This window comes from Epargyreus clarus, unplaced genomic scaffold (genome assembly GCF_041222505.1).
Source record: "Epargyreus clarus isolate Ecla_fem2 unplaced genomic scaffold, WU_Ecla_fem_2.2 ptg000007l, whole genome shotgun sequence".
NCBI lineage: Eukaryota > Metazoa > Arthropoda > Insecta > Lepidoptera > Hesperiidae > Epargyreus > Epargyreus clarus.
The window spans coordinates 6326600-6339971 of record NW_027332215.1 but is presented as its reverse complement, the minus strand read 5'-3'; the positions used below and the strand labels follow the sequence as shown (position 1 = coordinate 6339971).

General features: G+C 33.5%; 1 protein-coding gene across 1 annotated transcript in view; it reads right to left on the bottom strand.

The window, feature by feature from the left end:
- LOC140743298 (peroxidasin) overlaps window positions 1-12202 on the bottom strand; it is a 103187-nt gene extending 90985 nt beyond the window's left edge. The window contains exon 1 of the mRNA XM_073074462.1: window positions 11963-12202. Coding sequence (XP_072930563.1) covers window positions 11963-12132 — 170 coding nt within the window. The 5' untranslated portion in view covers window positions 12133-12202. The remainder of the gene's footprint in view (window positions 1-11962) is intronic.
- Window positions 12203-13372: the final 1170 nt, after the last annotated feature.

Genomic DNA, 13372 nt, shown 5'->3' with positions numbered 1-13372 from the left:
GGATGTATGCGTTTGAATTTTTTATTACACTTAAGGTTGACCACAGATTTATTGCTACCCCTAAACTCTAGAATGCTTCGTTTTAGTGATACGCCCTGCTTTTACGCGAATAAAAAGCAAATTTTATTAACGTTCTCAAAAGTATGTAGGTACCTATGTATGTACCATTTTTCTTTTCATTATCACTTGGTTGAAAACGATATTTATCCATCAATAGCATCTCAATACGAAGGCATAATTCTGACCAAATAATAATAGAAAAACGATAGATAGAGTTAAAACACGCAACATTCGTTTTCCCCGTTTTGATAAATCACGAATCCCGATTTCCATGATGCGTCCTATTTAATAAATCCGTAAATAGCTTAATTATGCGTGAGCACGCATTACCCAATACTGTCGAAACTGTTGATGAGAATGGAGCAATCAGACCGCTTGTTAACTAATTTTTCCATCGATCTCTTATATACAAAAGCGAATAAATTATTCAAATATTTTAAGCGAAGAGCGCATTTCTCAAATGTACCAAGCGTAAAACGTAGAGGTTAAGTCTTGGTAAAATCTGCATCAACCAAAACATATTTATCCACTTGGATAGTCAAACAGCTTTTGTGAACATATTTGCAACAAGCCACGCTAGGATGTTTGAGAATGAATTAATATTAAAAAATAGTTTCGAAAAAATATTTTTAGAAACGTCATTTTATTTTACAAATTCCTATTTAACTTGCAATATACGAGGAACGGACCACCGCTAACCATATTTATCCATTTTTTTTTATTCCAGGTGTGTCATTAATACCTTCGTACATATGCAGATTTTTTTTTATTTCTAAATTGAAACTCTTACTGAGCAACTATTAATAGGTCGCAAATAGATATATATTTACTCCAAAACATTTAAGTCCTACGCGACATTTTGATACTCGTTGATGATACCCATAAGAATTAAATAGGAACGCTTTGTGTCTCCTATCATTTACCTGACCCTTTAAGACAAAATAAGTTCTGATTTCAAAGGTGAAATATATTACCTATTATAAGAATATGTATACTGATATTTCTATCAAAGTTAATTAAAATTTGAAATTTCCACGAAAGATTCCGAGAACGTATACGGAAATAAATTAAACATTGGTATCCCATATTTTTATTAACGTTAAAAACTTTGAATCAACAGAACTACATACTAGCAATGTATTTTTTCTCTTTATGAAACGCAATCCAATCATTGCACTGGATTTTCAGAGTCGAAACAAGATACAAAAATAGCTGGTAATTGCTACACCGACAACAAATATTAGTTCCGTAAAACCGAGGAATACATTCAGAATCAATTGAATAATTATTTTCACTACAAATATGGTACGTCAGGCCGAGCGCAAATAATTAAATGCAAATTCTCTCGTAATACGCTTTTACAAAACATTTCAACTAACTAAAATGTTCCAGGGAACAAAAAAGCTTAAATAACGTTTTCATACCAGTCAATTGAGAATAGGTAAATCCTATTCTCAATTCATTTTACTATACAACCTCAAAATTATAATAACTGAACAAATTCCAGTATTTCGGGGAGGCTGAAATACTCATATGAAATAAAGCATTAATTCAAAAGTTGAATTATTAACGTGTCTATCACAACACACATATTCGTATATGCACAGTCAGCACTAAAAAGTACCTGTCATTTACTATCAACTCATTTACTATTAAGCCTCCAATTTTACTGAACAAATTTCAGTATTTCGGGCTGGCCGAAATATTAATATGAAAGGAAGGATTAATTCAAAAATTTTAGTATTGACGTGTCTGTCACAACACATCATTATACATTAGGATGCAAAAATACTATTCGGATATAAACCAGCGACCTGGAATTCATACGAATTGGTTGATGTATCTTCGTCCATAATTTTTATTTTAGGCTTTAAAAATTTTGAATATTTAAATTTAGGTATCATAAGGTGCTAGTATATAAATCCTTTGCGATAAATTCCTGCCAATTTTAATTCAGTCTTTTTTGAAACTAGCACTTTACTGGGGTACAGAATTCATATAAAACAATGAAAATCCGCCTGTTAAAAATATAGCACAGGTCACTTCCACAATTTTATCAAGGACCCTTATATGTTAGAATCTATTACGCCGTTTGGGCTGTAGGGCGTGCCAAAGAATGAGGCATACATAAGTATGTATATATATACTAGAACATTACGATCTCGCTTTCGTAATACCGTAATTCCATAAGATCATTTTTAATCGAGACTGGAAATATATTTTAACCATATTTTATTTTTATAGAAGAAGTAAGTGAGATGCGAAATGTCAAAATAAATGGGATCCCAGAAAAATAATCTCAGTAGTACGTTATGAATGTCCCATAGCAATATCCAATCGGTATCTATTGCCGGCCGTAGCTCGTAGCAATTTACGGGTTAAAAAGAAACCATTGAATTCTCAATTCTGGAAGATTGCCTTTGGAAGGCAACTCAAAGAAAATTTGCAAACATACGCTGCTTCTCCATTTCTATCCAGTAAAGCATTTAAATTAAATGCGAAGATAATGTTAAACTCAATTTCATGGAATTTCATGAAGTAGCATACATGCATGCAGTCCACCTAATGGTAAGTGGCTACCGCCGCCCATGGACATTTGTAATCAATCCCAGATATGATAAGATTCCTGAGGTTGTCTACACATGCGCCGCTACCCATGAGGATTAAGCCGGAATGCCTCGAAAAAGTATATTACCCATAGGCATGAATAGGTGTCGAAACACAAAGGATTTCTACCTGTACCTTCAAAACTCCAATTACTTAAAGTTGTGTGAGATCCGCGTATCACAAAGCGTATCTTATAGTCCTCTTACATTTCCTTCTTCAACAAAAATTTAGCTTTAAACTAGAACAGTTTGCACCTGAATATTCGACGTTAGCTGTCGGTTGAGTGTCTTTAGAATTTCATTAAAGCATAAACCCGTCTTTCTTCTTCAGTGTGAAAAAAAGCTGAAGTGTAAATGATATTATAATTTCTTTTAAGAAAATTATTAATTATGTTAATATTACTGAAGTTATAGCTGTTTTGACGCGAGGAAATGCTAATCGTCGTGTAATTTCAGTAAGCACTTTCAAAGAATGACATCTAGTGATAACTTCATAAATTATGGCCGTTGAAATATCTAAGCCATTACTTCTTTTGTTACAATATTGTAAAATGTATTGTAATCTAGTATTACTTTTATCTGCGTGGATGTACATTTCTTCTTCTTCTCATTACTACTTTAATTTAGCGTTCATTATTCTATTTGAAGTTTTGCACATCAATCCACTAAACACCTTTCCTCCTAAATGTTTTAGTATCTGGAAGAGATCGCGACTTGAAGTATTGGGAGCGCCTGTTATACACGTCACGTATTATTTAATGTAATTTATCTGTTTTAAAGCTGTAGTATCTATTTCAAGCTGTAGTTAGTCTGTTAGTTTAGCCGAGATCCATACGATATCTATCTGTTCAATTTCGCGCAAAAATTAGAAATTGGAGAGCCTTAATTACCCCAACGTCATTATCGACCCATTACTGTCCCACTGCTGGGTACGGGTCTCCTTCCAAAATGAGACAGAAGAAAGGCATAGTCTACCGCGCTGGCCAAGTACGAATTGGTAGACTTCACATATTTCTGAAAATATCTTTACCAAGTTTCTCAGATATGTAAGTTTCCTCACGATGTTTTCCTTCACCGTTTGAGCACGTGGTAACTTTGAAAAAATCAGGGCTGCGTGCCTTGGATTTGAAACTGGGAGCCCTCGATCAAGTGGCCGAATTTCATAACCATTAGGCTATCACTGCTTTACCCCAACGTAACCTTTCCTAATTCAGAGGTGAAAAATTCTTCGTATTAACTCCGTCGGCACCGGTGCCACACTTATTTCTGTCCCATAACATCAATATTAAGTACCATGCTCAGGAATAAGAAAGACACCTAAGAGGCGTTACAACTTAGTCCGCAGGAGCAGCAACGCATTTCCCGCTGATCTCCGCTGAGTTGATTACAAATGTCTAAATGTCCGATAGGACTCTTTTAAAAGTTTATAAAAAGGTTAAACGGAAAACCGTTCATCACATTTATTCAACACAAACTACGTCTCGTAATAAGCTTCCGGTCAACAAAATATAAAAATAACCTTTATTTGTAAGCATTCGATTGTCAAACTTACAAATAATGGATGTAAATTGCCTTTTCAGTACGAGTGTAGTATTGGAAACGGTATTCAATAGTTCAATCAAGAAAATCTGATGAAAAAGTACGGAGCGGATGCCGTCAGCAAGTCTCGAATAAATGCTCTTTCATCAAGCCATTATTGTCACTGGACATGGGTCTCCTAACGTAACAAGAGTTTAGTTAAGTCTATAGCGAAGGCAACTTGTGAACACACATTTGAGATCGAAGTATGGAGCATGTGTAGTTTAATTGGGAAGGAAAGGCACGGATAGATACCTCTGGCACTTCACACGACCACCGAACCGTGCGAATCATGTGGTAATGATCAAGTGGTTTAGGTGGCTAGGAACATCTGTAGGTACTTGCGCCTAAGTGATTACGCACCTATAGCCAAACGGACTGAATGGAGACCTAACACCATCAGCATAATATAAGTACATATAATGATATTTGAATATCGTAAAAAACTGAGTATGGAGTATTTGTGACAAGTACCAATTACTAACAAGTAAGTTATTTATTGTATATTATGTGTATTCACCTCTACTTGAGTGACTAAATATTTTGTAATATAAAAAAAAACACGATTTTATCAGGCCAGACTTTATTTAGCAACAATAATACCTATTTATGTCTTTTTCGAATATTTTTTTCTTAAATACAGTAGGACCCGACCCATTCCTTACTAATTCAAAGCGTAAACGCCTCACTGTAGGCCTATTAGTGCATCAATAAACCTTTCTCTTATGGTTTTGTGAAATTCCAATGTTATTTCAAAGTATTATCACATTAAACGTTATAAGCCTTTGTTTTAGAGGAGCATAAACATAATTGAATATAAAGATAAACGAAACAGCTCTTTAACAAAAAAATGTCAGCCGCCGTCACATCAGTAAAAGTGTTTTAAGTGATTTATATTATGTAAAGTATTAAGAAAAACTGTACAGATTATAAAAAAAGACTGCACGGATCGCTTTGTTTTATATCTTTGAAGTAGTAAACAAATATACAGTCCACCTTTCGGTAAGTAAGATTGGACTCCTACCTGAGGTGGGCAACATATGTATAGTGCTACCTCTGAGGACGAAGATGGAAAGTCTCTTTTACCGCGCCCTTCAAATTAGAACACAGCAGCGCTTAATACTGCTGTTATCAAACGGAAATAGGTGTGATAGCGATGCGTGAATCGAACGACAGTGAGTTCTACCACCTTCAATTCATGTGCTACCTTTTGTTGTCCCTTAACCTTTGATAAACCCATTGTAAATAAAAAATGGCGCTTTATGTTTTGTCTCTCTTTTTTGCGAACATGTGAGGCAGACAAAAAGACTTGAGCACTTACTTATTGTTACGGTTACTCAGTCTACTAGGTAAACGGAACAGAATAATGGATTGAGTAAACGTAACGTAAAATTATGATGTTTGGAAAACTCATGGTAAGGGTACTAATATCAGTAAACGCTTCACTTCACTACTTTTACTTAGCGCAGCAAATGTAGCTTTCTCGTATCCTTTTGTGAGTTTAAAGTTGTTGCAAAATTTTTATCACATTACACGTTCGTTCTTTTTATTTCACTTTGTAAAGTGAATTGTCAGAAGTGTATTCGATCTAAAGTGAAGTTGTGATATAATCTTTTATCTCAAGGTGTGGAAATATGGAACGAATTGGATACGAATAAGATGAAGTGATATAATTGCGTTTTTCAAATATTACGAGTATACAGGGCGATTTTTTTAAATAGGCGTTCAGGGCCAAATCCGAAACTATAAGGATTACAGAAAAAAATTGATGAAAATTAAAACTGCATCATTACTTTTTGAAAATATCTTTTTCGAACGACCCTGAACTGGCCCTGACGACCCGTTTGAAAAATTCACCCTGTATAGTAGCAGATGAGAAAACAGTCCACCTGATGGTACTCAGTAACTTCATTAATCAATCTACAATGAAGCAATGTGGTACTATTTTCTTTAAAAATTAGCAGTCAACAGAAACTTGAAATCAGTCCACTGCCTTTGTCAAGTGATCGAAGGTAGAAAAAGTTGATGGAGCCAGTAAATGGATGGAGTCAGTGATCGGTACGAGAGGTACCACCGTCACAACTATTTCTAGTATGCAACAGTTTTTTCGCTTTGGTAGAAAGGTGCCGGTTGAGTTATAAAAGAGCCATTTTTGTCCCGAGGAATGCAATATATCTGTTAGGAAAGGCAACCTGAGATCGATTAATGTGTCTAGCTGCATTTAAGAAGGCTGTATCTAAATTAAATAAGTGTTTAATTTAATGTTTAATTTGTTACTTGTACTGTTTTTTTTTCTCTCTTTTTTGTGTTGTTTTATTTTTTGGTAGATAAAGTTTGTTATTTTATTTTCATTAACACGTTTACATCTGTATTGCATGTGATGTTTACCTCTAAGTGGTCGTACATGTATTGCTTGCATTGTAACTAGACTTAATATAAAAATATGTATAATGTTACAACCGTTGGTAAACTTAATAAAATAAATAAAAATAAAATAAAATAAAATAATCGAAGAATCGATCTGCGGTAATGGATCGATTCAGTGAATCGATATTTCTTCCTAGAAAATCGTTTTTTTTTTAAGTTATAGACACTTTGCCGACGGATACGTATTTCAGTGAGTGGAGCTTCAATTCTTTAGGCGTAATTTTTTTGTGAATCTATTTATCACACTTCGATTCTAATCGATTCAAAACAAAGAAAAAAGCGAAAGAATCGCCATCCCTAATATCTGTACAACAAAATTGTTTGAAACTTGTGCCGCTAAATAATTATTCGCGGTGGACTTCGCCCGGTAAGACTGTGACCTCGTAGTTAATGATTCATTAACTTTATACCTAATTATTTAACTAAAGTTTATGTATTGAATTAATAAGTCGTACGATGTTACGAACATTTATGGTCCAGTCCCGAAGATTACATATAAGTATTTTGCGTAATTTCTTATTTATTGAAACTTACCTATATCATTTTATTGGTTAAATAGCTTTAAAGCCTTAATTGGTCATACAAATAAATACTTTCCGAAATGTAATTTAACTTTTAAGATTCTGATTATATTATAGTAAAGTTATTTTATGTTAGATAGTTAAAACATTTAGGATTTGAAAATTTACTGCTCCGTGCCGTTTGATAAGAATATAAGCTTCACAAGTTAAATCTAATACTTATATTTGCAAATTTGCAAAAGTGAGAATAAGTAAAAAAGTTCTAAATTGAATTCAATGGATTATTAGATCCATAGTCCGTAATATCTAGACTTAACGTATAAGTAGTCTTTAGAACATTCACATTAAACTACTTTATTAAAAGTAATTACAATTTAAAGTCAAAAGTAATTTAAATTATTTCAGAAATGAAATTGAAGTTTTAGTATTCTAATTATAGTAAAGTCATTTTATGTAAGAAAGTTAAAATATTTAAGATTTAAAAACAGTGTCCCGTGCCGTGTTATAGGAATGTAAGATTCACATTTTACATCAAATACTTATATTTGCAAATTTGCAAAAGTGAGAATAAGTAAAAATCTTCTAAATTTAATTCAATTGATTATTACATTCATAGTCCGTATCCTGACCTAACATGTAGTCTTTATTTCATTCAAATTGATCTACTTTATTTAAAGTCATTACAATTTAAAGTCAAAAGTAACTTAAATTATTTCAGAAATGAAATTGAAGTTTTAGTATTCTAATTATAGTAAAGTCATTTTATGTTAGATAGATAAAAAAAAAACATTTAGGATTTGAAAATTCACTGTTCCGTGCCGTGTGACAAGAATGTAAGCTTCACATGTTACATCGAATACCTATATTTGCAAATTTGCAAAAGTGAGAATAAGTAAAAAAAAACAATTTCTAGCACATATATGATTTTTGCCTGTCTGTCTATTTGTCTGTGAGTTTCAAATCGGATCACACAGGATCTTCTACATTCAAATCAATGGATTTGAATTTAGAAGACCGTACATTACATGTAGTCCGTACATTACATGTAATATTTATTTCATTCAAATTGATCTACTTTATTAAAATTCATTACAATATAAAGTCAGAAGTAACTTTTCTAACATAATTCCGGAGTGCTCGACTGCGTTGTGTAATTGAAGTTATATTCTGAATCCATATAAATAAAATTGTTAAAAAACAATCTTAAACGCCCGAGTTACGAGTGATATCGGCTTCTATCTTCCATTAGAAATGTTAGGTTATTTCTACTATTGTAAGCGTCGTTTAAATTTAGTTACCTAATGTATTCCGTTTTTATAAGTCTGCATATTCATAACGCCTAATCAAATTTAAACGTCAGCAGTCAGTACCTATTACTTTTAACTTACATATGGTTTAAATGTTGTCGTAAAACAATTGCGTCATCAATAACACTGTTGTATTCTATTCCGTTCCAACAATATTTTAATCTATAGTTGTACTAGCTGACCCGGCAAACGTTGTATTGCCATATAAATAAAATGTTAAGGGTGTACAACCCTTATCACTTAGGGGTACGAAAAATAGATAGTAGCCGATTCTCAGACCCACTGAATATGCATATAAAATTTGGTGAAAATCGGTAAAGCCGTTTCGGAGGAGTACGGTAACTAACATTGTGACACAATAATTTTATCTATAAGATATAGGTATAAAATATTTAAACCGTAGATTTCAAATGTAGGTATCCGTTTTGAGAATCAATATTAATTAGTAAGCATGTAGCCACGTAGGTAAGAGTTTAAATTCTGTCCAAACTTACGATTTAAAATGCTGCTTCTATATATACGCTGCTGTAGTTGATACAATATCAGTATATTGCCTACCACAACAGAAATACAAGTCATCGTACCGTAATTCTAAAGATAAGTAGCAAGTAATTAATTTTAAGAACCTTTGCTCATTTACTCGACAATGTTTTTTTAATGTCTGATTCGATAATACCGTTGTTACCGAGTGATAATTAACAAAAATATACGCGCGATATAGAATTTATCCTTATTCTACACAATTATGTGTTATTATTACATTACAAGGTTTTGTGCGTTACGTTCCGAATATTTGTACCGTAAAATAACATTCATCAAGATATTACAAGTGTAATACAAGATAAAAGTAATTTAAAGAGGAAACGCTTAAAGTATATTAGTTCTAATTGGTTACAAACTATTGTGCCGGTAAGTAATAATTGTCATGCCGTATTCTGTTCCCCATAACTAAAATATCAAATAAAATATCATATAATAAAGTTCGTAAGTTACCTAAAATTATACAAATGTTAATCGTATTTTTGCGCCGCAAAGTAAAATACATTGGATGTTGTATACCGTTCCGTTTAATAAGAATAGCAGAAGTATCCGCGAATAACATCAGAAATTTTTTTATGTCGGCAACGCATTAAGCATTATTACAGGCAGGACGAAACAGTTCAAAAGTTACTTTTCTCTCTTTTATTTGTGAATCGCTTCTTTTTAAATTGTTTTGAGAGATTTGTAGCTATTAGCGAGCATTTGTTGTTTTTTAATATAGAAATAGAAGACGCAAGAACATGCAGCCCATCAGTATGTAGCTACTGGTCATGGACATTTGTAATCAACCTCTGTTATGATTAGATTTCTATCTAAGGTCGGGCACGGAAGCATTGCGACTCTTGAGGACAAAGAGGCGTTCCGCCTCCGAAAAGTGTTATTTTACTACACACTTCAAATCAGAACACAGCAGCGCTTAAAATACTGTTATTAGGTTGAAGCAGGAATGGCGGTATCGCTGGAGTCGAATCACAAAGGGCCACGTATATTCAATAATGAATAGGAATTAAAAAAAAATTACAACCGAATTTCTAACACATGCCGCAGAATATTAAACATAAGTTAATGGCTATTATTAAGCCTATTTCTGCCGCAAATCAAACGCCGACAAGAACGTGTTCCGTTTGGTGTGATAAGCAAAAACACTTGTTACGAAAATTATTGTAATTCTGAAGATCGGTAACATTATCAATTCGTAGAATAAAATTGAATTATTAATTTATGTTATACATAACAGTGTTGTAGCAATTTTATCGGCAACGTTATCTTCCGTGAGCGTCAACGATGCAATTTTAAAAAACAGTTTTTTAAAGTATTTTCCTGTACCTATCTAGCAATTGTTAGGTGTTCATCAACTTTAAAATTTGTTTTATAATATTTTTGAGTACTTATCTACGACATAAAATTTATTTTTACATTGATATAACAATACTATTCATCTTTTGTTTTAAATATCAACGTATGTGTTTAAGAAGATTTTCTACTGCATTACCAACTTAATTATCTTGTACGTGAATCTCTGAGAGGCCAATGCATGTTTAGAACACACGGACAATTCGCATAAGTATCATATAAGTTGCTTTTTGCATATATGCTCGCGGGTTAAGCGAAGCGAAGACTTATCATTAAACTTTATCAGTCTATTCCCAAAGGTTTTAATTCGAATTATGCGAAATAGGAAATTCATAGTTGTAAATTCAATCAATTACAAATTACAATAAAAATTCGTCATGAGGTCCGCAAGATTACCAAATATTTTAGGTTCAAAGACCAAGTTATAAGATGTTGGAATTAAGCCTTTTATGCGTGAGATAAATACATTTTAAGTGGTTTTCAAAAATATTTTTATTCGTAGTCCACACGGTGTTAACAAGAATTTAATTAAATCGTTTGAAGCTTCGATCAACAATTGTTAATGATTTCTAGCGACCGTTGTTAAGAAACATGGAACGCCTCATGTGCTGACTTTACCAATTCTTCCAGAACTCTAGCTCAAGCGGAGATAATGCATGGAGGACTTTGGTATGGTAGTGGGAACGCCGCAGTCGAACTAGAAAGAGTTCGTATTTTCCCTTGCACATTATAATTATTTTAATTTAAAGAAAAACAAAATTCATAGTTTATAATTTGTTTATGGACAAGTCCTTTTTAGAGTCAATTCATATATTTTAACGTCGGAAAGTTCCGAAAAATCTACGGGTAAGTAATAAAAATTTAATTACTTTACCTTAAAATTAGTTAACACTCCGGCAAAAAGTCACCGGCCCTTATTTTAATATTTTACAACAACGCAAAGTTTCATATCGCAGGCGAGAAAAAAACAAAACCGGCCCGTCCAATTACATTCCAACCGAATCCGAGTCTCCTCAACATCCGACACGAGACGGCGAAATAAACAATTTCCCGCACAACTTCAAAAACTTCCGACAAAGCTCGCTATCAATTCACCGTAAAAAGAGCGCTGTCGAATTAATACTGCGTTCTTCCGAAAGTTTTGAACTATCCGCAAACACACTAAAAATACATACCTACCTGATATTCTTACGAAACATTCACGGATTAAGCATACAAAGTTATGCAATAAAAACAAACATCGCTGCCGGCGCACGCGGGCACAAGAACATGTGTTTATCTCCTCGTCCTCGATAACTGCGTGCTAGTTAACTTCTGTAAAACATACTTTAACCTTTGGTAGCTGCGCGCGAAGGAAGTGACCCGTTGCTCTATCGGACATCGCGGCTGCATACATTTATTTCTCCAGGCGACCTGTTATCGCTTCGCAAAGCACAACGCGAGCGTACCGCGAAAAGTTAACTTTCGCAACGCGAACCATCGCAGCGGCTCGGCGTATTTATTTACGAAACGGAGCGATATTAATAGCCGCGAAACAAAACAGAAAGTTTGTAAAAAGTTTTGTACTTACAGAGTGTGCGCATCATCCGGAGCTTTCGGGATGGCCTGCAGGTCTTGGTGCAGGCAGCGGATCGCGTTCCGCTGGCACATGCATTTCGCGGGACAATTAGTGGAGGGTTCAGAAAAGGAGAGGACGAGATAAACGAACAGAAGAAAAAACTTAAGAGCTTGGAACCCCATGGTTGGGGTTCGGAGTTGGAGGGGGATCGCGCGCTCTCGCTGCCGGTCAGAAGCAGACTGCGAGGAGCGAAGCTAGAACGGCTCGCTAGAGGAATGACGAAGCGTCGGCGATCCGCGCCGCCTCCCGCGGGCCGCTCTCGCCATGACACACGGATTGGCTGCCACCAGCGGCACCGCCCGCTGCACTTCTTGCATTTCATAGTTCCTACCTCGCTCTATCAGGTATACTCATATAACGATATCTATATTTGACCCCAATCATTTTTGATCTTATTACTTAATAATTATTATTATACTGAAATATTTTTTGCCAGATTGTAATACTGTGAATAGGTACGTTTTCGAGCTCTTTTAATTTTTTTTTATCAAATAGTGTGAAATAGAATATGACGACAAATTTACTAACAAAATGATCAATGGTCAATAATAATAAAAGCATAACTACTTTTTAACATATAGGTACATAATTATTTTAATTTTTAAAGTACGTAATAATTCCTTGATTAACGCGACTTATTAATAATTATCAACCTATCCATTTTTGTCTACCGAAGATCGTAATTTGCACTAATTCTAGGCAAGCACTGAGCAGAAAAGAAATTCGCAGTCTTTAGTAGGCAAAATTAATAGATATAAAATTAGATCGATTGATTATTAATAATGGGCAAAGTAAACTAATTATTTCCATCTAACTCATTTTTATGGACTACCATAAAAATGAGTTAGATAGTTAATGTTTTTAAAATTTAGTTTTTTTATTTTTGTTTAGCTAGGTATATGTAATTTTTGTAAATAAGTTCTAATACAGTTATATTTATTATTTCTATTTTTTAAAAATAATAAATGTATTATTATAGAAGTAAGTACCGATAAAATATTTAATGTAAAAATTATCTATTGAAAATACAAAATTCCGACAGTCATTTTCGTGCTACTAACTAATTCAAACGGTCACGGTCATTCGAGTTCACTTCGTGTGTTTTTACCGTCTGTATGTAGAGAAACAATGACGCCATTGAACATTATCTCCCATATGTTTATTAATATACTAACAAGAATTAAAACGCGGTTAGAATTCAATTTTATCAAAAGATAATGGGGTGCTCTATACGTTTGATAGTCATTTTTTATTAAAATGTGTTAGTTAAATTGAATTAAAACAAGCTTATTGTAATAAAATTTCGTGTTCGAAGATTGAACCAAAATTTTTAATACACGTCATTTTCAAAATTTGAGAATA